This window comes from Pagrus pagrus (genome assembly GCF_965226575.1).
Source record: "Pagrus pagrus genome assembly, chromosome: 9".
Lineage (NCBI taxonomy): Eukaryota > Metazoa > Chordata > Actinopteri > Spariformes > Sparidae > Pagrus > Pagrus pagrus.
Window position 1 is genome coordinate 9,923,190 of NC_140193.1, and position 23,839 is coordinate 9,947,028.

A 23,839-nucleotide genomic window follows, 5' to 3' on the forward strand; every position below is an offset into this window, starting at 1 on the left:
ACTCAGGCTGTCAAGCGTTTAAAGTTTGATTTTTTTTTTTTTTTTTAACTCAAGATATTAACATAATATTTTAAGGCTTGTCATCACTGCAGCAACTAAAATAAAAAAATAAAAAATAAAAATAAAAATAGAAATAACTACTCACATTAACTTTAATAGAGTACATGGTTCCCTCATGTTTTTTAAATTGGTTTTCAGATAAAATGCCTGAAATAAGGTCTGTGGTCACCACAGGCTTATAATATGCACATGTTTTGTTCTACGACATAAAATACATCATTAAATGTCCCACAATTGAATTATAAAGTGCTTAGCGGTTGTTAACAAGTGGCTAAATGAGAGCACAGAGGTCCACAGTGCACTACTACAACTACAATATTTGTATTACTGATGAACCTACTGATTATTTTCTTTATCATTAACTGTTTGGTCTTGAAAATACAGGCCAATGTGCAAAAAAAAAATTCTCATCATAAGTTCTCATTGCCATGGTGATGTTTTCAATTATCTTGTTTTGTCCCAAACCTAAAAAAATATTAGCTGTAATAGAATATATAGAAAAGAAAACTTGAATTCTCACACTTTTTGCAAAAGAAATGACTCAAAGGTGAAATTTGTAAGAGTTGGCCAACTGTCGAAGCCATACTGAAGACAAATAAAGGTCAGCGTCTTACAAAAATTACAGCTAAGTGCTGCTAGTACTCTCATTATTTAGCTCAGTTAGCAGTGCAGCTAGCGGTACAGACTGAGAGCTCAGAGCACCAGCCTTGAACCAGGACAGGCTAGCCACAGAGACATCATAACGACAAAACTGTTGGTTCTTCACATTCTGTTGATAATTTTAATTGATTTTTTTCAATGTTTTTTTAAAAACTTTTACACATTGCATCCTTAAACGTGATCAAAATTGTTGGCAATTATTTTCATTCAATAGACTGATTGATTTGTTGACAAACTGCTCCGACTCTCAACTTCTGATAGATTTTAGATAATAATAGTGGAAATCAATGGATGCCGAGAACGGCACAATATACAACCGGATGTCCAAAATTCAGCAGCACAGCTTGCAAAATGAGTACAAGGAGCAAATGAACCTTCATCTTTGGCTAAACATTAACACTATTAACCTGCTACACTGCTCTGTGTACAATTTCAAATATGCCAATAAAACTGCGTTCACTCCTCTGCGCTATTAAAAACACTATTTCATCATCATACTCAACATCATAATCAACTATGATTTTATTTTGCCTTAAAGTCGTAACCTTTGACATGGCATAGAGGGCAAATGCTTTGGTAAGAAGCCACAGACACTTTTATGATAACGGATGAAACACTTTTAAAAAGCAGATATAAAATGGAAGTTAGTAAACTCACGTAGTCTACAATGTGCAGCAGAACAGGGAGTGTAATGTTTTATTGCAGTGCAGTAACATCGCCCTCGATGACCCTGAATGGGAATAAGTGAGTGCGTACAGTAAATGGATGGATGGCGATGATACAACTGGGAGCGTTTTACAGTCATATTTATAGTTGTAGTGGAGTTGAATAAGGACTTGTCACCGTGCTCTCCCAACAGATTTTGTGAGCACACAGGCTTCAAACATGAAAAATATATAACGGTGTGCAATCCCACTATACTCTATACATACAGAGCACATACGTTTCAGGTCCCAGCCCTCTAGTGTGTGGCACCAATTTAGGGCACTTGATGCTCTAGAGGATTTTCTCTCATGTATTCTTGGACACAGACGTTACAAGAACATTAAACACACTCTTGATATAACATTGTTATTCAAGATATAATCATAATATTGAACATATTCAATGCACTGGAGGGGGCGAAGCGACAAAAAAAAAAAAAACTCCCCTGTATTGCCGTCACTGTTTAAATTCAGTGTTTCGACCTTGCATGTCTTCTTTGCTTGTTTTCCCACTTTATTCGTGGCCTTGATACAATTTTATGCTTTACATCAATGAGCTGCTGGGGACCAGGCGGAGTAATGAATGGCACTACAACAGCTTGATGCACTAGGCCGGCCTCTACGGCTCTACTTTGCTTATTTTGTCTCTGCGGAGGTAATGATGTGATTGATTTAATACGCCTCTAAGTATAAATGTTGAGAAGCCCTTTCCCTCTCCGCTCCCCTGCTGCTATTAAGGTAGCAGGGAAATAAATGAAGGTAGAGCATGTTGGGAGTGCAGACCTTTATATTGCTGCTCTTATTTTAGGTCATATTATGCCCAGCAGCCATAACTGATGCATTTGCAGAATCCCCTGGAGAACCAGCCGTTCTAACAAAAATATGTGCAATTCCAGCACTGAACCCGTCCATGTGGAACCATGGTGCCACAATGCTATTAAATACTTCTTGGTTAACAGAAGTAGACAGACAGGCGGCCCACAGACTGTAGTATAGACAGTGTTGAACACCCTTGACAGATAATGACACAAGCTCTTCAGGCGTACACCTAAAATAGACATAAACTAGAATGGCACACAATAGAGAGGATACCTCCGCCAAGACCGAACAGTCCCTTTTAATTCAATCAAGCCTAATCCAATATATTCCAATCTGCTAGATCTAGATTTGTAATTGGATCCGCATCATATTTTTCTCACTAATAGCCACTTAAATACGGCTGATTTATTTCAACATCAAGATGGACATGTTGAAAAACGCCCTATCTCGCAATGTTAAAGAAAGCGAGAAACAAAAATCCTGAATCCGTCCCCTTTATCTGGATCGGCACCAGAAGCTAATGGGGTCTTTTTCTGGACTGAGACCAATCCTCCATCCGAGTTTCATGGAAATCTGTTCACTTTGGCTGCTCACAAACCAACTAACAGATGCACACAAGTTTTTGTTACTGATATTTCTAGTCGGTAGGCTTGCTGTTATTACTGACAGCTTCATTTCAGCATTTTGAATATTATAACTGCTCACTGGCATCAAATGTAGTCCATAAGCATCCTATCAAGGAATAGATTTCAACATCCCGCTGTCGGTTTATGAGGCACTGAATGGTTTAGGACCAAAATACATTTCTGATCTGCTGAAGATCTGAAGGCTAAAGACCTTTTTGTTTGCCACTGCCTTACATTTTAAGGCTTTGATCAATATCTTGAACTGCACAGTAACGTTTATTGTCTTGTCTCTTTTAAATCTATTCTTTTTTTGTTTATTTTTCTTTTTTTAAATATATTTTAATATTTTGTTTGTTGATGTCTTCCTACTTGTTTTTAATGTCTTTTAAATGCAATTATTAATGTATTTTACTGTGATTGTATGCCCTTGTAAGCATTTCAAGTTGCCTTGTGTATAAATTGTACTATACAAAATAAACTTACATTGCCTATTAATTTTACAGGTGGCAAAGGTAAGGTAAGCCAAAGGAGGGCAATGGTATTAAAGGTTATGAACACTCATCAACAAGCAACAGTCTGTTCAGAGAACACATACCCACATTCTTAAAAGGGATGTTGGTGGTATTACACAGTCAGTACAGGATGTACCACTGTTCTCTTTTGAGAAAATGAAAAAAAATACCATGTTTCATCCTCAGTATTTAATTTGCTAAGTAAAATGTCAACAAGACACACTTCCCTACTGAAATTTAAACACTGGTGCTCTTACTTTCTGCAAGATAAAGGAAGAATATAATATACCTGCAAAATGTTAGCGTTCAAAAGGTTTTTCTGACTGACGCCTTTGTGAATCCCATCAAGTGTAGATTAGCAACTATTAGTTTATTAATCATGCAGAGAAAAATATGGTCCAACTTCCTGTGTTCCCATCTGTACAGAATGCAGACATCCAAGGCTTCGCCTCTGCCTACATAAGTCGACCTTGACTAACTGGTTTAGCTGAAACCCAGAGAGCAGAGGAATCAGGAATCTGTATGCGCAAATAAAGCTGGTGGGCTGATGTGAGACCATAACTCAACCCAGTCAGACTCGCTGAGGGGGAAGAATACTGCACCGTTGTATTTGTGCAGATGGGAGCACTGTGTCTTCTTTGGCAGAGGATGATAAGAAAGTGGGCAGCAACACCACAGGCCGGCACAAAGCTAACCCTTTAGCTTCTAATTTGGTGCGCAGCCTTCACTCCTGAGCGATCACGGACGCTTCGGACTGATGGACACCTGCACGGATTCATGTGGTGCCATGTGGGCTCTTATAGACTTCAAAGGCCTATAGCTAAGGCTACCCTGCCACTGATATACACCACTGTCAGTGTGTTCTCTGTTCAGACGAGCTTTCAGTCTGTGTGCACACAAATTCAATTCTAGGGGAGAAGATTGACACCTCTGCTTACTCACAAGGTTGAGGGATTTATTTCATATTCTCTTGAGAAGTTTTGAACTCATCGTTGAGTGCATTCATTGATCAACTCCACCAGGTGGAGCCAGAAATATCATCAAAGCCTTGACAAGCTGCCCTCAATCTGTGTCACATCATCTCATAAACCCCTTTTAGCCATGGGACCTGTAACACTGGAAATAGGCTCGTTTGCAGGATGTTATGGTTCACCAAACTGATTTTATTTAGTTGCAAGCCTCATTTGTTTGCAGAAAACTGTGGCTTCACTGTGCAGGAACCATAAAGGCTCATCTAATTTCATCATTAAGCAATTCATCCCTCATTTGACACATCAGTAAATAGTTTAAATAATTATTCATTATATATTTCTAGAAACTTGTTGGACCAGTTGCACATGTACTGTATGTGCAAAGTTGTGTCAAAGTTAACAGCACCTGAAAAGATGGCCTTATTTTGACACATTTCTAAAATATTATTTAAATAAGTTTACCCAAAAATTTAAATTCAGTCATTATGTTTTGTAGTCCACAAAGCATTTCTGGAGCCTCACAGCAAAACAGCGTTGCAGCAATCTCCTGAACAACTGAAGTAGATGGAGACTTGTTTTAAAATGTGAAAAAAGGGCATGAAGGTCTCCACGCAGCTTGTCCTGTGTAATCAAAATCTCAGGAAGCCTAGAGATCCCAAATTGTTTTGAAAAGATGTTATTTAAACCCTTGACGCACGGTCAAGCTCGTTCACTCACCTCAGACTGGGTGCGTGCCAATGCTTTTAGCTCAGCAGATACATATTTCAGCTTTAAAAGATAAATAACATCTTTTCAGATCAGTTTGGGATCTGTGGGCTTACTGAGACTCGGATTATGCCGTTTTATGTTTATTATTATATTTATTATTATATATAGACAGAGATTTCATCACTGTGGGCATCCTGACTACTGCCTGGTCTGTCTGTCCAATAAAACTGTAAAAAAAAATAATACTTAAAAAGCACTGTCACCTTTAAACCGTTACTTTTTGTATATTCCCACCAGCCGAATTTTTTTTTACTGCTCTCTAGGGGTTGTAGTTGTTTAGTTAGTACATCCTGAGATCCCTGTTGTGGTGCTTTGTGGTCAGAGCAGCAACAGACTCTAATACCAGAAGAGGTCAGTAAAACAAGGCTTTTCAGCTTGTTGTCAAATATAGTAGCATACTGCACAATCAGCTGCTGCTTCTATAATCCAATCGTCAGTTTACACATTAAAGTTACACATTAAACACCATCCAACTTTCAAAAAAGATGAATGTGTCAGCAGACAATACTTTGTGTCCTTAGATGAGTCTAATTCCAAAGTGTCACAACCCCACAGAGGCAAATATATCATCTATGTCATCCTGGTTGTCACAGTCAGCGGTCCGAGACGTTGTGACCTCGTGTGTTGTCCTGTTTCTTTGGTCGTCCCCTGACAGTCCAGAGATGGAGGACTCAGTCTTCTCTCTTTGTCTCTTCAGCTTTTTCTTTTTGACCCCAGCTCTCATAGCTGAGGACCTGAATCTGCTCCTGAGCGAATGAAAACGAGTTCTCAGGTGAGCGTTCCTCCTCGTCGCAGCGGAAGAACGGCAGCTTCTTGGCGCTGATCCTTGAGGAGATGAAGCCCAGAGAGCTTCCTGTCTGAAGGTCTGCAACTTCCTCTGGACACTGTGGATGAGGACAAATTATACACAGATGCAAAATTAATACCAGTAGCAATACATTTAATTGTATTCCACTGCACAGCCGTACCTAATAAAGTGGCCACTGAGTGTATAGTCTGCAGTGTTGTTCTTACCTGTAACCCTCTGCCTCTAAGCATTTCATCCTCTGGCACTTTAAATGCAGGAAGGTTAAGAGACGTTTTTCCTTTTTCATCTTCTTAGATTTGCACCATACGATCATTTCCTCTAGATGGGTATCCATGTCTGTGAAAGAAGTAGCCTCTCTCATTTGTTTCTTGAACTTTTGCCTCTTGTCACTCTTGTGTTTCCCTTGTGGAACGGATTTGTCCTTTGGGACCAAAAGGATGTAATTAGTGGATACAGTAAGACTAGATTAGGCAACAACAATTAAATATTAGGTAAATGATACAAGAATGAATAAACATTTCGTCTGCTTTGCTCACATACCTTTGTAAAGTTCTTGAAAGCCGTTAGAAAAGGCTTCAGGTCAGTGTCAAGAACTATACCTGGGAAAAAGGACACATATGTTACATTATGTCATTGCTGTTGTGATGTGATTTATTCTTCTGGGTTGTAAAGATCATCTCATCAGAGGGCGACACTGAAGATTACTTTGGTTTTGTTTGAAAACTTTTAAAAACAAGAAACACTAGAAATCCAATTTCAGTTATATTCCAACCTGTAAGATTAAAAAAAATGTTTCAAACAAAAAGGAAATTTGTTTCATTATTTACTCATTTTTAAACATAAAAAGGTTACAAAGGCTCCAAAACAGGGATGAGATCCTTTGAAATTGAATATATCTACAATTTGTTTATAAAAAAAAATCGAGTGAATTCTCCAGACATAAAGGGTCCTCTAGTGTCAGTGTCTAGTTACTATCCTGAATTAAATGCTTCTTGCAGAACAAAAAAAGAGCTCACCTCTTTTAATAGCAACACCCAGGTCCTCTTTAACCTTCCTCGTCTGTTCCTGGTTCTTGACTTTAACGGATGGCTTCTTCCTCCTCTTCTCTTTGTGCTCTTGCACATGAGGGATGTGTGCTGACTTTTTGGTCAGTAAAGATTCATCAGAGGGACCGAGGAACTGTGTCATGTCTGCTGGCAGGGAGAAGTCTTTGAGGAAGGGCATGGGCTGGGCGTCGGCGACTTCTCTGAGCAACTTCAGGAGCTTCTGATACAGAGCGGACAGGCTGACCAGGATGCCACGGCAAATCACCCTGATGGAGCACAAAGGCAGGTAGATTTAGACTGTGGAAGCTGAACAAACACAAATTATATAAAATGCAGTTTTTAATTCCTTTTAGATGCGACAGTGAGGAGGAGCACTCACCAGAGACGACTGAGCATGCTGGTTATCACCGCATTCAAGACAACAAACTCATCGCATTTCATCTGCTGCTTTGAGAGTCTGAAGGAAGTATCTGTCAAGGGTTGAAAACCATCAGGTTACATCAGAAAAGGACAAGACTGTCATCATGTTGCTGTCAGATTCAAGGATACGTGAAGGCTCTGCTGCAACGACTCAATGTGCAGCTCATCAGCTGGGCGCCTCCCAGGACTTTGAGACAGAGCCACTCCAGGAAGGGTTGACTGGGAACATCACCCTCACCAGCCTTGACGCTCAGTCCTCTAAACACACACAGGAAACACACACACCTCATTACAGGGAATAAACACACGATGACAGCATCCGACATTAAACTAAGCAGATCTTGATCTTGAAGCTGCAGACTAACACGGTTTAACTGAGGAGTAAATAGTGACCAACATTCAATAATCACATGAAGCTCCAGGTCTTCTTCTCAGATTGTAACTGGCACTATCAGATATGTAAATGAGTGTGAGTTTCTCCCCATGACATGGTTTGCGCACCGAATGGTTTCGGGCCAAAATACATTTCTGATCTGCTGCTTTCAGTCCCTAGAGTCAAAACTAAACACGGAGAAGCAGCGTTCAGTTATTATGCGCCACATATCTGGAACAAACTCCCACAAAACTGCAGGTCTGCTCCAACTCTCACCTCTTTTAAATCGAGGCTGGAGACCTTTCTGTTCGCCACTGCTTTTTATTAAAGACGTTTTAAGGCTTTGAACTGCACCTTAACTTTTATTGTCTTGTCTCTTTTAAACATATTCCATTTTAGCTTATTTTTCTATTTTTAACTTATTTTAATGTTTTGTTTCTTGATGTCTTCCTTCTTGTTTTTAATGTCTCTTACTGTAATTGTATGCCACTGTAAAGCACTTTGAGTCGCCTTGTGTCTGAATCGTGCTATATAAACAAACTTGCATTCCCTTAGATAAGATACTTGGGAAATCTAAACTTAAATAAATAAAAGCACATTTTTAAATCCGGCTCTGGATTTTTATTGAATTTAATTTAGCTTTCACAAAACATGTATCTCACGGACAGCAGCGCCTGTGTTTGATTCTGGCCTTTAGCAGCACGTCAGACTGAACAGATAGATCTTTCCACCCACCTTTGAATTCTGTTGGGACACAGATCTGTCAGCTCCTGCAGAGCAACGCCAAGCTTCATGCTCTTCAGCCTGTTTACACATTGTTCAACCTGAGAGAGAGAGAGAAGACAACATAAGTAACATGTAAACAACACAGACAATGAAAATTAGGTAAATGTTGAAGGGTGCTACTTTAAGACTTTTACTCAAGTAATATTCGTATGGTTGACTTTCACTTTTGTTAAAGTAATATTTTAACACATTATCTTAACTTTTACTCGTGTATGACTGTTGGGTACTTTATACAACACTATTTCTAATAGGCCCCTCATATGTTTTGCATGCAAAAATGTTAATATGTAAAATAACTGCTAACTAAAGCTGTCAGGTAAAAGTAATGGAGTACAATATTTACTGTGAAACGTTGCGGATTAAAAGCAGTTAGTCCTATGGAAATAAAATACTTCGTTAAGTACAAGTACCTCAAATCTGAGCTTGCAGTACTCGAGTACATGTACTTCGTTACACTGACTCTTTGGTCCTCACCTGCTGTAAGCCCTTGTAGGTCTTGTTGCCTCTGAAGCTGTTGTTGAGGATGTACAGCAGCTCGTACAGAACTCGTACCTCCGTCTGAAGAAGCTCACTCCGGAGCAGCTTCAGCACCTTCTCGTTTTCCACCAGTAAGGTTTTAACAGTAACATCTGCAAGACAACAACAACACTCAAACACAGGTGATGAAGGAGTGCATCAACACTGCTGAGGGTGGATCTCTGCCCTCCCACGTGGGGTGCAAACAGCATATAATAAGAGTTTTACCCACGCACATAAAGTCAAAATATTCAGCTTATTAGCACCCGAGCTCTGCACCGTACCTGTAGTTTGTCTGAAGTGTACACGGACACTGGAAACTGCGCTGGGAAAGGGAATGTTTACTCTGTTCCACAACTCTGCTGCCATGCTTTCACTGAGCGACAACATGCGGAAGTCCGTCAGCCAATCGGATTCCAGTTTAAACAAACGTCACGAGTTCGTCTTAAAGGCACAGCTACGGATTTTTAAAAAAAACAACATTTTTTAGACACTGACAACAAATAAAGCTTTTTAAAATTGATTACTCATTTATTTACTTTTGTATACACTCGATCACTTTCTGGGCTCGACTGGAAAACTATATATAATGTAAAATTAATGATATCAAAATTGAGTGTAAAAATGTCATTATGTACTTTGAACACAAAAAACATGACAACTTATTAATTATGTATGGTACATTTCACATTCACAAATGTAAATTTACCCACATTTTCCCTAACTTAATAGGTTTTCTTGTTTCTTGTGTGTTTCTTGAGAACTTTCGATAAAAAAAAGACAAAACTCCTTAACTGTATTTTGTAAAAATATATATCCTTTATTAAACACGTAGAACAAAACGAAGAAAATAAAATCTGGAGACATAAATTAATCTATGCTTCCTGCTTATTCATCCAGGTGATGACCTGTCGGTTCACTTCATCCAGCACTGAATCCTCAGACCTTCCCTTCACTGTCAGTCCATGGCTGCCTCCTTCCAGCCAGAAAACCTCAACTTCGGCTTTCATTTGTTTTATTGTCCCATCAAAAAGAACCTGAGCAAAGACAGAAAGCAAAGACCAGACTCAGAATTAGATAATCAGAAAGCAAAATCACAACTGCGGCACATTACACACAATTTCTTGACGCATCACGATTCTCTCTTAAAAGATTTTGTCCTGATGCAGAAAAGTCAATAATCTAAGATATAAAGAATAAAGTGACTGTGACAAATACAAAAAAGGTAGATAGAATATGTAAGATATACAAATATTCTAATATAATTCATCAGAGGATACAGTATACTGTACATTACAATATACGAGAATAATGAGAAAAAGTAATTTAACGCATATACACAGACATAATGTATGTATGAAACCCCCTAACCATCCTCACCCTGTCACACATGTTGTCCTCAGTGCCTGACACAAACAGCACAGGAACGCTTTCAGGCAGCCCCCTGAGATCTTCACTCCGCTGCTGATGGGTGTGTGTCTGTGCTGGGGGGTGCAGGGGGAACGACAGGCAGATGACACCCTGCACTGCATCCTCTGATTCATCGCTCAGCTTTCGGGCTAAAGCTGCAGCAGCGCGACTTCCCATGGACCTACCTGTGGACAGGACACGGACATTTTGAGACAAGATGTATTATTTTCTGATGTACAATACTGACCATTTCAGAAATGTGGTGACTTTTCAAATTAAACACTGAGCCTATTTTACATCTGTTGTACGTTTTGTCGTTATTGCCTGCTTTGATTTAATGCTAATTGTTTAACTAATTAGATATGAAGATATTACATTTATTTATGAATGTATTCCATGTGATATCCAGTAAACCCACCATTTCTGCTTACCTCCAACAAATATGTGCTTGATGGTAAACCTCTGTAGTGATTTCAGATAGTCCTAGAGGGGAAACACAAGTGTGTACAGCTTCATATTGATTCTAAATGGGTTACAGTTGCACAGAAATAATGTATACTGTACAAAGAAATAAGTACTGCATGGATAATTTCATGAATGAAAATGCTTACCCACACAGCATGGTAAGCCTTCACTCTATAACCCAAGTTCAAACCTTTGCATGTGAAACGGAGACACAGGAAGCCCTCTGAAGCTAACGCATGTGCCAGAGAAACCAGATGTCTGAAGTTCATGTCTCCACCAGCTCCATGTGTGAGAATAACAGCTGTATGGACATTTTTTACTGAAGCAGGGAAACACAAGGCAGCATCCAGGTACTTTGTCCCAAATGGCACCTTCACTGTGTCCTGAAAGTCAATGAGCAGTCAGTGAGCACCGGTAAATGTTGTCATGAGTATTCAAAGGATTTTTTTTTACTGAATAAAAGCCTGTTTTACTTTGTTTATATGTGGCGGACCCTGCCACCTTTCTAGCTTCAAACAGTATTCTGGGACCTTATTTTCCTCTGAGAACAGCTTGTTTATTCAGATCGTGTCATAACTTGTTAAAGAAAATCTACCTCGTCAAACTTGTCCATGACGAGTTGTTGTTTTCTCTGAAGTCCCACGAATGCGACCTGAACCTGCCGTTGTCTGCCGTCAACCGTGTTCTTCTTCTACTCGTGTTTTTACGGCAGTTGGCAACCAGCGTATTGGGCGCATTACCGCCACCTGCTGCCCCGGAGTGTGGATTACTGATTAATTCTTCTTCTGTGTTAATTAGTGGTTGGCAAACTAGCTCAGAGGCGCATTACCGCCACCTACTGGATTAAAGTGTATCTACTGTTTAGTAATGCTACAAGGCTGAGCACAGCAGTGGTGCAAAAAGTATTCAGATCTTTTATACAAGTAAAACTACTAATATCACTCTGTAAAACTACTAATTTACAAGTAAAAATGCTGCACATTAATTAAAAGTATGTGATTAAAATCTAGAAATATACCCCAGGTGCTAAAGTAAAAGTAGCCTACTCAATGCAGGAAAACGGCAGCTGTGACTCAGATTTTATATTAAACAATCATTACATTGCTGAATTTAAAAGTAATACTAATATTAATACTATTTAAGATAATTCCAGCGAGTTTTTGTGTTATGTGTGTGGGTGGATAATACAAAAGTAGAAAAGAAGAACAACTGCTTTCAACATAGAAAAAGACAAATATTTATTTTTAAAAATGAGATAATGTGAAATTAATTTCATTGTCATAATATTATTATTCAACACTCTGAAAAATTATTTGGCAGTATATCGGATATGAAAGATTGCACTGTAACTGGATGGCAGGTCAAAGTTCATCTCTTGCCTGAAAAACAAAGAAAAAGATTTGTTAGGATCAGAAGGAGTCGTGTCACAAGAAGGAAAAATGGACCCACATGTTCACTGAACACCAACACAGTCATTTTCACTTCTATTGCCTCATTAGACCTCTTCTCAGGACTGTGTGGATGAATACAAACTACCCCTGAATGACTTTGTTGCATCTACTAGGACTGCACATTTTACACCAACATCATTCAGGATGTGACGGTGCTCCACCTGCCTTCAACCTGACTAGAGGAACTGAAAACACCTGTCAGGTTATGCAGGGTTTTTAATACACTAGTACAATTTTTATGTTCGACTCGTATTTATTTCATCAGGTGCAGTTGCACTTTACATCCACCAGAGGGAACCACACTCTGTAGAGTGGTATAACGTGCCTGAAGGCCGTTACCAACGTTTAAACGTCATTATCAGTTTAATTTCCCAATTATCATTATTAATGACAACAAAAAGCTTAAAGCCATCAAGGTAATAACCACAGTTAGAAGTTATTATGGTTTGTCCTGCTACAGATTTGTCTTGCTAGAACACACCTGTGTTTTACTGAATATGACAAGTCAAAATGACTAAGCTACTGGTCCAATCCTGTCAGCTGTGGTGAGGTGAAACACTACAAAGTCACTCTGATGGAAGGCAAACTCAGTGTCGTCCCTTACCCTCGTCCTGTGGCAGGAACACGGGAACAGGTCGTCAGCAGGTTGCTCTACGAGCTCCATGTCTGTACGAACCTTGGGCTCTGTGACCTGGAGTTTGGCATACTCCTACAAGAACAACATTAGAGTCACAGAGAGAATCATGACAGGCAGGGGAAGTACATCCTGATAACAAATACGCAATTTTACTCAGTCACATAAATAATGCCATAACAGATCCAATGGAATATACTTTGATCCAAGGATGACTGTACGATGAGAGCGGGGCCTATTTTCTCATAATAATGTCGGGTATACATTCTGTTTGTCAATATATTCATTCATATATTCTCTCTAACTGCAGAAATTTTACCTGGAAAAGTTTGTGGTAGTAACAAAATATTCTGTCTCCCATAAGATTGTTGCGGGCATACTGCTGACCCGCCAGTGCAATTTTCTTAACCTGAAAGACAGCAAGAAACGCAGCGACAACAGCGACACAAACAAGAGATTATTTACTCGTTATTTATAGAAATTCAATAAATTAAGAATTATCCACAATCATCACCTCTTCATCGTGCTCACGAGCCCACTGGATCTTTTCCAGCAGGTCTCCGAGGTCCGCTCTGATCGGGATGTAGTGCTCCCACGGCCGGAGCTCGTTGTAGAAGTGCTCGTAGTAGCTCGAGTCCTGCTTTAAGACCACGCTGTCTCCTGCCAGGAGGTACGGCAGCCGATACGCCGCCACAGTCCCGTCGATGTTTATTTGGTACTTGTACTGGTGGCGGACAAAGATGAGAAATAATGAGAAAAATCATCTTCTGTGCAGTTTCCTTTAAACATACAGCAGACACAAAGCAACACGGGCATCCCATTAACGATGTGTTTTTGGCAACCTAAATAATGCTAGTGGTCCTTGAGCACTGGTTTGGTTCAACTAATGTAGGAGAAAATTCTGAAGTATTTTGGAGCACAAGGATTTAGGCAACAAGTTTTATTAACAGACTAACTTTTTGGTGCCATGTGCGTCTACATCAGACTCAAACAATACAGAGACTCCTCTTAAGTAATAAGGGTATAAGTCTTTGTACTGTTTAATAAAAGTAGCAGTATGTTGGATATAATGTATTTCATAAGTTTCTCCTTACACTAGAATGTCCTTCTCTCAGAGCACCGGACAGGCAGTGAACTCCATGTGAAGTGGTTTAATTGCATTCAATTCCTTCAGACACTATTTTACTTCTGCTCTCTGCTCTTTTGTACTAACCAATTTCAGTTCACTCAGCTTGTCTCAGCTTGTTTGCTGAAAATTTCTTCCTATGGTTGTAAAACAATTAGCTTCATCTGCAAACTGCTGCAGTGTTAGTTCTCACTGGCTCCTGCAGTCCTAGCATCTCTTTTCCATTACTTGGTATCATTTGTTTCAAAGTTTTATTAAAAGTCAAACATTTTTGCATCCAAGACATTTAAAGTGTGAATGAAATCTTAAACCAGCCTCTCTCACCTTGAAAAAGTCAAAGAAAGAAACATGTTTGACCAGCGGCCCGTAGAGGCTCTCGTCATGTTTGAAGAAGAAGAAGTTGGTGAAAGCAGCATCGATCATGTCGGGGTGAGCCCTCGACATCTTGACCAGCTCCAGACGCTCCTGTCGACTGTCTCGGCCTCTCCAGAAGGCTGTGGCGTTCTTCTCAGGCCACGTTGGCCCTGTGTTTGCCTGCACGGACATCATGTCCAGACTTACTCTGTTGATTGAATACACAATATGTTGCTCAAGTTATTAATCTCAGCGTCTGTCAAAGTTATGAACTCGTATGCAGAATGAAAATGTAGATATTAAAACAGTAATTAGGGCCTCACAGTCGTGCATGTATATATACATAAAGAATGACTTCATGCTGTCAGGTTTGTCTTTAGAGCCTTTAAATCATACATTGCACTACTTTACCAGGTCATTGCTGCGGTTGCTATAATAGAGTTTTGTCATGAAGAGATGTTATTCTGCACCTGGTGAACCAGTATCACTCATTAAAAGGCGAGAATTCCTGCAGGGCAAAAAGTCATTGTATGTGTGATGAGGTGAGCTGTTTTCCTGGCTCAATCTAGATGTAAAATAAAATACTAGCAGCAAAACTTTCTTGTTGTCGAACACCAATTGGCCATCTTGCATGGCATAAAAATGCATGAAGCAACACTGAGGAAATAATGAGCATCCTGACACAGGTTTATTTTGGATCCATTATTTTATGTGCACTGCGACAGTGTCAGTGTCCGTAGACACAAGCTGACTTATCTCAACCGTTATCCCCCGGAGGAAAAAAATAAAACCCTTGTACTGCAAAACTGCAATGTGTCTACATAATATTGTTAATTTCTTTCAAACTCAGTAATATTAATACATTTTTCAGCTTTATCAGAAATTGCACAACATGTTTGTGTTTCAGATTCACAGCCGTACCTTCCCATGGTCTCAAGGACAGACTCAGTCAGGTCGTAGGTGGGCATGACAATATCTCTGGTGTTGTTTGAGCCACACCAGGAAAATATGGGATGAATCCTCTCAGACGGTTTCCTCTTCTCCAACGGCCAGTCACCCAGGTTAACGAAAAACTCTATATCAGGGAGCCGCACCTGGACGAAAGCGGCATGGTCATTATAGATGTTGTGCATTTTTAAAGACTTTGAATCATTTTAAAGCAAAATAAACTTCAAATGAAATGATTAATGCAACATAGAAGTGAAAAAAAGATCAACATTTCTAAAATGTATGCACAGATGGTGTAATTCTAATTTTTAGTTAACAATTTGGCCGATAGCCGAAATTTTTTATCGTAATTTATTTTGTCTTCACTATTATTTATTCCTTTATATTTTAATCAGAGCAAAAAAAAAATCTGCATTCTAAGAAATTAACTATTTTAAAGGCAGTCAGCCCTTCATTAAACTTTCTTTGAAAGTGCACAAATTAGATCAGATAAAATTATGAAAGATAAGATTTTTTCAGTTCTTCTGTTGCCTTTAAAACAATGAATAGACCAATTATTGGCCTGAAAGATTATTCGGGCCAATATTCAGCATTTTTCCAATTATCTGTATCATAGTCATTTTTGTGCCTGATTGCTGATAACATGAATTATTTAGAAATGTGTGTGAAATTAGTATCCATGTCAGCTCTGAAAAAAACATTAGTTGATCCCTTTGAAAAATTCAAGGCAGGAATGTCTCCAGGCAACAGCTCAGGAATGTGCCTCTGCACACTACTGATGGTTAGCCAATATATCAGCGTATCCCTAAAGAGTGAAATGGTTGAAGTGTTTCAGTCCAAGATGAGCGTACCTTTCTGGTGAGTGACAGGAGGATGGAGTCCATAAAGATTCTGAAACCTACATGTTCGCCAAAGGTTTTCACGTAGACCTGAATAAGAATAAAGAGAATAAAATCATGTATCATCATAATAAAACAGCACTGGAGGGTTCATCAGTTCAGGGACTAACTTTTATTTTTAAAAGGGGCACTACGTAGTTTTGGACTTTGCTGATGAAGATCATGTGATAAGGTTGAAAGCTTCTGGAAAACTAATAAGTGGATTGTCAGACTAGTGTTTCCAAAGAAATGTCATACTTACATATGAGTTGTTTCACAGTTACATATAGATAACAAGACAAGTAGCAGAAATATTGTTAATTCACACTTTACAGCTAGTTAACTGTGTTTTTTTTAGTGGACAGCCAATCTGTCTCATAACAAAGTATAAATTACAATGTGAGTGCAAATCAGCGACAACTGATAAACTACTGGATGTTCCCAGGTAATGTAGCACTGTGACAATAGGGATGTAGACAGAAACAGGAACCTGGATTGACGTCTACAGTGGTATTTTGAGAAGATTGTACCCTTGAACACCTGGTTGACAGACTGTTCATACAGGTGTGTCACATAGCTCCAGGCTCTCCTGGCCCACTTTACTTTACTACACAGCCCTAATTACTACTCATCCTAAAGAAATACTACACTTTATTACCAGACTACCCTTTGGTTATGATGATATTTGAAAGAGAATCCGGGGATTTTTTGGAAATGTACTACTTAATGTTGGTTTTCTGTTACATCAGGCTGTTTGTTTGAGATTTATTGCTTATTTCTTCCATTGTTGTTGTCTCTGGTATCATACATGTGAGGTACCTTGTTGTCTTTAACAGTGTAGTGGCAGAGGCTTTGTCTCTGTCCGAAGCGCTGTGGGATCTCCTGCGCGTTGCGATCTGGGTCGACACTGGCATAGTGGGACAGGTCCCTTTCTATCTGGGGGAAGGTCTGAGGACAGTGCATGTGGGCCTCCCATACAGAGCCACTGGGCTGGGGACAGTCACAGCCCTCATGATAGACTGGGCCTGCAGAGGAAAAACACAGGAACATAATGAATATCATATTTAAAACATGTGCCATATTAGTGGAGCCAGACAGCCACAGTTTTCATCCTTAAACATATTGTGTAGGCAGCTTGGATCGTGTTCTACCTTTGAGAATGAATGGTGACTTGGCAACATGCTTGTTCTTGAGCAGAATGTGGATGTGAATGTCCGTGTAGGTGGCGTACATTCTGTAGCGGACCAGGAAGGAGCCATCCTGACGATCCAGGACTTGGATCCAGATCCTGGTGAACTGCTCCACTGGAGACACGATCTTCACTTCAAACGTCTTCTCACCAGGCGACGTCGTCAAACTGTCACAGGGAGAATTATTCTTTTTAAAAGGTCTCCATAACCAAACTTTTTCAAATGTGACTACCTAAAAGAAATCATTTATTCTGATGCTAATCTGACGGTTGAAGTGTGTATTTTTGCTTCCAAATATAAATCAGGTAAAATGACTACTTGAAAAGCACAAGCATTTAATCATAACACTTATTATTCCCAAAATAAATGGAATAATACCCCAATCAGATTAACCACCATGACCCGATCTGAATTGAGAGGTGTAAACCTTGGATAATCCGTTCAGTAGGATAATACTAGCGCCTAATAACCACGTAAATGCTAAAATCCAACTATTTCTTTCTGGTTGGAATATTTTGTTGGATTGAGTTACACTTCAGCACACTGGATTTGAAAAGAAGCAATTTACAAACAATTTAAATGACATCATTTTCCTAATGCCTTGTGACTTCACTTTAATTACATATAACAAGTTGTTGTTACTGATATAATTTCATGCCTTCTCGGTATTAGCGCTCTGTTATTGTCTCTCTTGTGTGCCAGCAGACAACAATAATGTCGTTTTTTGTTGTCGGCCTGAAAGGAAGAGAGAAACTGATATCTTGAGATCCAAAGCATGTGGGAAAGTGACACCCGGTAAGTAACTGGGACGTCTTCATTGGACCCATGGGAGCTTTTTGAACAAAGGGGCCATTGGAGGTTGTCTAACATTTTTTCCCCCGGGGAGCTAACTTTCATGTCTGCTCTCTTACTATTGACTAGATTAAAATTTCAACGTGGTTGAAAAGATTTTCTCTTTCTTTGTAGTCACGCAGACCTCATTGTCCAGTGTCTGGAAAACTGGAGGGAGGTTAAGTTTTCACCTGTCTGCAATTCTGCAATCCTCTCCATCACATTGATTTGATAAATTTAGTTACTAGTTACTTTGCAGATTCAGATTATTCAGTTTTATTGGCTATTAATTGTGTTACCCAGCAGACTGATGTGGAGGGGACATTGTGTGAGAGGATGCTGCATCAGAACCAAAGTAGCACATTTTTTGTTTAGTTTATTTTGTCGGCAATCTGAGGGAAAAAATCACAGATACTGACAATCGGAGAATACTGAATATCGGCTGATGATCGGTCCACCCGAAGCTGTCAGGCACTTTAAACATCAGCACTTTGTAACTTTACTTTTTAAACCGAGGTTGCTGCAATTTCTTGTTACCTGTGCTGTGATTTAAATGAAGATGAACCCTTTATCTGCACCTTTATTCCTGTTTTCACTCATTTACATGATGTGTTCAGAGTTAGTCTGGAGCCCTGTTTTATCATTATAATCTTTATTAAATTAGCTTACACTGTCTTGTGGCTCTAGCAAAGTACTTATTTGCACAAATAAAACAAGTTACACAAACTATTTTCATTTACATCAAAGTTTACAAACTCCAAAGTAGGATGTTACGTGGAGCACTTGAAGGCACCATTGCGTGCCAATAAAACTTTACAGGTTATTGCGACTGGAAAAAAAAAAAAAAAGGTATTAGCAACACCCAAGATGATTAGCAGGCCTGTGCTACTGTACTTACTTTGTTCCAGAAGTGTCCACCGCCTGTATGTAGAAGAACCGAGCAGGGAGGACCATGTTTGCCTCCAGACCGGGTCCCCATACTAAAGTTTTCGCAGCACTGGGTACCGCTCCTGCCCGAGCTCCTGGGACTTCATGTCTGAACAGATCCAGGCAGAGGAGCAGAGTGGACCACGAAAACAGCCGAGGAGACATAACAGCTAACTGTCCCGGTGCACTGTCAGCTAACGTTAGCTGTTAGCTAAAGTTACTTTTCTAGCAACAGTGGTTCACTTTCCAAACCTGCCATTGTTGGTTTAAAAATGTCAAAAACACACAAAAAAAGAAGAGGAGAGTGGATTGAAGTCTGTAACGTTAGATAAAACGTTACTTCGTCCCGTTTCCATGTCGAATAACATCATCTAGCGGTGGCATTGCTGGCAGCTAACATCTGGCTAACATAGGCGTAAAGTTTAATTATTTTAATACACCGTCAGTGAGACGAAGTTACCGTTAGCTCGTCCTGAAATCACTTAACTGTCTGCAGACTGAGCAGGGGGCGGGATAAGAAGGCGGCATGCAGCGATCTGATTGGCCGCCACTCCACCGACTCTGGGCGTGATTGGCTGATAAGCATTCGACTCTGCTGACCTGATTGCACAGAAATCCGGAAGTTAAAACCTTGTGTACACGCTGGAGATGGATGGTGCTGAGTGAATGGGATGGGATCAGTGTGAATGTGGCTAATGCTCTTTTTGTGATTGTGAAGATGTTTTTCCAGATTGTTTCCAAACTACTTTTAGTAAATCTTTTGGTACATTTAGTATTTTTCCATACTTTTTGGCTTGACTTACAGAAATACCTTTCAGAAATGCTTGAAAAAGATGTCACTCTAACAAAGATTGATATTTTACTCATTCATAACAAGTCCAACTTCTCCCCAGATGAAATGTATATAATTAATTGAATTATTATTTTAGCAAAATATTACATTCATAAAATGAAATGGCTTGAATAATAATTTGTGAAACCTCTTCATCTTAGCGGTCAAATAAATGTACTAGTTGAGTAAAAAGTACAATATCTCCCTCTGGAACAGTGGAGCAGATGTATAAAGCTGCATTGAAAGACTCAAGTAAAATACCATAAAGTAATTGAGTTATGTACTTTTAGCTCTCAAACATCTAGGTGGATGCAAAATAATCTTAAACAGAATTGTGATATAGATGAAATGTTGAGACAATCGATTTTCACGGTAATATTTCTGAGAACCTGATCTTTCATGTGAGATGATTACCTGACAGTATGCTTCCCCCAGTGATAAAGCAGGTGTTACACTGTAATAAATAATAATAATAATAATAATGCTGCACTTTCGAGCCTGCTTGATGTCAGTGGTAGTAGAGAATCACCGATGTGGAGATGATCGTCTGTATTTCACCACGTTGTACCTGATACAAAGCAAAACACATCAGCTGATTCTGGTCAGGGGCCATGCAGTGAAACAGAGGTCTCAACTGTGTACATCAATCAATGTTTATTTCAGTTTGCTTTTGCATCAACATATTTTCAGTTCTTTTTTGTCAAGTAATTTCTATTACACTAGTATAATATCAATAAGAACAAAAAGTGGTAGAATCCATTTAAATAAGACAAACTTTGCTGCCATCATTGAGAAAACCAGAGAAATGCTTTTTCAGGATACTACAGTGTGAAGAACTACAGAGTTCCAGTGATTTAGACAGAGCCAGAATACCAGATACAGTACCAGCAGTAACAGGTACAACATATACAGAGAAAAATATCCCAAGAATGTCTTTATCTTTTATCGTTTTTTGTTTCACCTTTCTCCCAAGATTGAACTGTACAGTTAATATAAAAACCAAAAACATACAAACCAAAAACATACAAACAAAACACCCTGTCAGTAGAAGTCAGATTTTTATTTTCTTTTTTTTTATTTTCTTTTGGTTTTTGTTTTTTTGTGTGTTTTCTCTGCTATTGAAAGTACTGCACTGAACACAAATCTCATTGACGGTACAGAGATAGGAGAGAAATTTGTTTTGTTTTTTTGACATGTTTAAGACAGCTCATTGAATCAAATCATGTGTTATTCCTGAAATCACTGCTTCAGGATTTCAGGTGCGTTGAGTTTGGTGAAAACAAATGGGTTTAAAGGTAATTTACGCCCAAGTAATGCCTCAGCAGCCTGACAGGAAGCAGGCAGAAATGACTCGCAAATTTTTGTTGGTATCTTTTTTATTTTTAGGTTTTGAGCGCATGTGTCGCTGTGCATATTCTATGTGTGAGTGATGCTTCATATGCGTTGATGCTCGTGTGCATAAAGGCCCGATGTGTGCAAGATGGACATCAATAATCCTCTGTTTGGTTTTTCAGATCGATTCAAAGTACAGACAGATACACAAGTACAAAATATCCTCCTCAGTTAATGCTGTTTGCCTGCGTCATGTGGCTACCCATTGACATGTACAACACAATCACAATATGATACACAACCATGTATCATGAAACATTTTGTTGTTTTTAACATACAAGAGCCTTCAGTTGAGAGGCCGTCACCATCAAATATAGGACTGCGACGAGAGGATATCATAGTCATCAAGAACAATATTGAACGAAAAAAAGATAACATTATTTGCCTTCAGTTGAAATCGTTTGCGAATGTTTTACACATGTACACAGTTTCTTCACTGACTCACATCTGAACATCACTGAAAAAAATAAAATACTGTTACTTCTCCTTAACCTTTCGTTGATAGCGATTAAATGGGTGTGATTCTCCTCTTCGTACTCACAAAGACAGTGACAATCTTTCAAGGAATGGTTGGTGATCATAGCAGAGGGCCGCTTGGGTGAAAACGCGTAAAGAAATGGGAGGGTGTCATTCATTTTTGATTGCTTTGGTAGAGAAAGAGTCCGCTTATTTAACATTTGTGGCGCTCTTTCTCTCTCTCTCTCTCTCTCACACACACGCACACACAACCTAATGGCTTACTAAACTTCTGACAAAGGCAGCTAAAGACTCAAATGGTGAACCAGCAACAACCCCAAAAGAGTAAACAAATAAATTAAAAAACACCCTCTTATGTGTATTTTTTCATAAAGAAAACAGACTTATTTGACTTTGATAAATGCCCTCAATTGCCAACTCCAAGAACTACATGTCTCATCTGTTCGGATCAAACAGGAAACAAATGATGACTACCACATATTAGCTCTTTGTTAGTTAGTTTACAGCGAGTGCATTCACTCACCTTGTTTTTTATGGCACATGAATAGTATATAGGTTCATACTGTAGATATAAACACACTGTGTCCAGAATTAACTCTTTCTACACGCCTCACACTAATCTGCTCTCTCTTTTCAGACAACTGTCGTTGGGGGGTGAGATACTCCTCGTCATCGTTTAATAATGCTTTTGTAAGTTGCAGCAGCCGAAAAGTGAACTTAAATCAGTGTGATTAGACTGTGCAGAGGTAAGTGTAAATACTACTGATCTGTGTTTGCACTGTGCAGCCCAGAGTAATTGGTAAGAATATAGTTTTAGCGTGTGAAGAGAAAGCTAACTATGTGTTTCTATATCGTGGCAAGTAAAATTTGCTGAGACTAAGAAAAAAAATGTAAATAAACAAAAAATAAAAATAGAAAAAAAGGGAAAGTAACACAAGTTTTGGCTTAATAGCAATGCAGGTATACATTTCCCTTTTTATATATAGTTTTTTGTCAATATTTCAAAAAATATAAAGTATTTCATTGTCTCTGTTGTTGGCTTACATCTTTAAATAAAACTTTTTTTTATTTTTGTATCTCCTGTTAAAGTAGCATGCTGCTTTTTAGTATGGCAGTTGGATATTTTTAATAGTCATCCATTTTGTTTTCATGCATTTCTTGTTGGATTCTTTAACTTTTGAGTATCTACACAGTGAGGTCCAGAAAACCCAACCACACACACTCAAACGCGCACACACACATACACACAAATACACACAGACAGACTTGTCGGATATTTCTAGTTCCATCTTCAGTCCTTCAAAAGCCGCCACTCTCTTTCTCTCCTGAACTCTACATGTCTAGTCGAGGACTGAGCTCGTCCTCGTCCTTCAACAATGTGACAGTGCCGTACATATAGCCAGTCCAGAAGCCGTAAAAGGCAATGTCACTCTTGAGTCTCTCTTCTAATTGCCCTCATTTGTAGAGTGAAAGTCCCTGTCCCAGCGTGAAGTTCCCAGAAGTCCAAGGGCAGCCTCCGCCCTCTGTCCTGCTATTAGAACTGGTACCACTTCTTGTCCTTGCACTTTAACATCAGCTGGAGAAAGAGCGTTGAATAACAAGTTGTGAAAAGTTGGCATTTTGAAACATATGAGTGTAAATAAATAACATGATGTGGAACTGGCACCAGAGTTTTTAACATTACTATGTTCTTGCGAAAATTACATCAAGGAATTGGGATGAGAATGATGTAGCTTTTTCTTTTCTTTCTATACCTTTACTGGGGTATTTCATTTGAATGTATATAACTATTATTTAACTTAAAACCAAATGTCTAAATGCTAAAAAGAACAAAAAACAAATGCAGAGTCTGTCT

General features: G+C 39.0%; 3 protein-coding genes across 22 annotated transcripts in view; all 3 read right to left on the minus strand.

The window, feature by feature from the left end:
* Positions 1 to 4,297: 4,297 nt before the first annotated feature.
* LOC311262903 (nucleolus and neural progenitor protein-like) lies at positions 4,298 to 11,622 on the minus strand. Its single transcript, XM_084362654.1, has 14 exons — positions 11,540 to 11,622; positions 11,091 to 11,327; positions 10,911 to 10,962; positions 10,450 to 10,664; positions 9,951 to 10,106; positions 9,354 to 9,477; positions 9,028 to 9,182; positions 8,503 to 8,591; positions 7,524 to 7,652; positions 7,354 to 7,431; positions 6,945 to 7,240; positions 6,469 to 6,527; positions 6,135 to 6,349; positions 4,298 to 6,004 (listed from the first exon to the last, which is right to left on the minus strand). Exons 1-14 carry the CDS (start codon positions 11,555 to 11,557, stop codon positions 5,662 to 5,664), a joined length of 2,166 nt encoding a protein of 721 aa, XP_084218780.1. The 5' UTR covers positions 11,558 to 11,622; the 3' UTR covers positions 4,298 to 5,661.
* Positions 11,623 to 12,165: 543 nt separating this feature from the next.
* Positions 12,166 to 19,782, minus strand: poglut2 (protein O-glucosyltransferase 2). Of its 2 annotated transcripts, none has more exons than XM_084361511.1 (10): positions 19,255 to 19,782; positions 17,487 to 17,692; positions 17,155 to 17,360; positions 16,309 to 16,386; positions 15,431 to 15,603; positions 14,480 to 14,717; positions 13,544 to 13,753; positions 13,349 to 13,438; positions 13,000 to 13,104; positions 12,166 to 12,323 (listed from the first exon to the last, which is right to left on the minus strand). In XM_084361511.1, the coding sequence occupies exons 1-10, from the start codon at positions 19,446 to 19,448 to the stop codon at positions 12,306 to 12,308; spliced, it is 1,518 nt and encodes a 505-aa protein (XP_084217637.1). In that variant the 5' UTR covers positions 19,449 to 19,782; the 3' UTR covers positions 12,166 to 12,305. The 2 variants fall into 2 exon arrangements, with proteins under 2 accessions (XP_084217637.1, XP_084217638.1); XM_084361512.1 differs by having other exon boundaries at positions 17,567 to 17,692; positions 19,255 to 19,389.
* Positions 19,783 to 20,750: 968 nt separating this feature from the next.
* Positions 20,751 to 23,839, minus strand: part of stxbp5l (syntaxin binding protein 5L) — a 141,595-nt gene continuing 138,506 nt past the window's right edge. For all 19 annotated transcript variants that reach the window (XM_084362016.1, XM_084362018.1, XM_084362015.1 and 16 more), the window contains one exon: positions 20,751 to 23,560. In XM_084362016.1, the coding sequence (XP_084218142.1) occupies positions 23,519 to 23,560 (42 nt within the window). In that variant the 3' untranslated portion in view covers positions 20,751 to 23,518. The remainder of the gene's footprint in view (positions 23,561 to 23,839) is intronic.

Bases quoted from the DNA above. Each gene is read 5' to 3' on its own strand.
- LOC311262903 (XM_084362654.1), bottom strand. The intron at 7,653-8,502 runs GTGGGTGGAAAG...GTGTGTGTTTAG, and splicing joins TGTCCCAACAGAATTCAAAG to AGGACTGAGCGTCAAGGCTG. The intron at 6,005-6,134 runs GTAAGAACAACA...CCTCATCCACAG, and splicing joins TTAGAGGCAGAGGGTTACAG to TGTCCAGAGGAAGTTGCAGA.
- poglut2 (XM_084361511.1), bottom strand. From the start codon at position 19,448: ATGTCTCCTCGGCTGTTTTCGTGGTCCACTCTGCTCCTCTGCCTGGAT. The intron at 13,439-13,543 runs GTGATGATTGTG...GCTGTCTTTCAG, and splicing joins CTCGTGAGCACGATGAAGAG to GTTAAGAAAATTGCACTGGC. The intron at 13,105-13,348 runs GTAAAATTTCTG...TTGTTCTTGTAG, and splicing joins ACTACCACAAACTTTTCCAG to GAGTATGCCAAACTCCAGGT.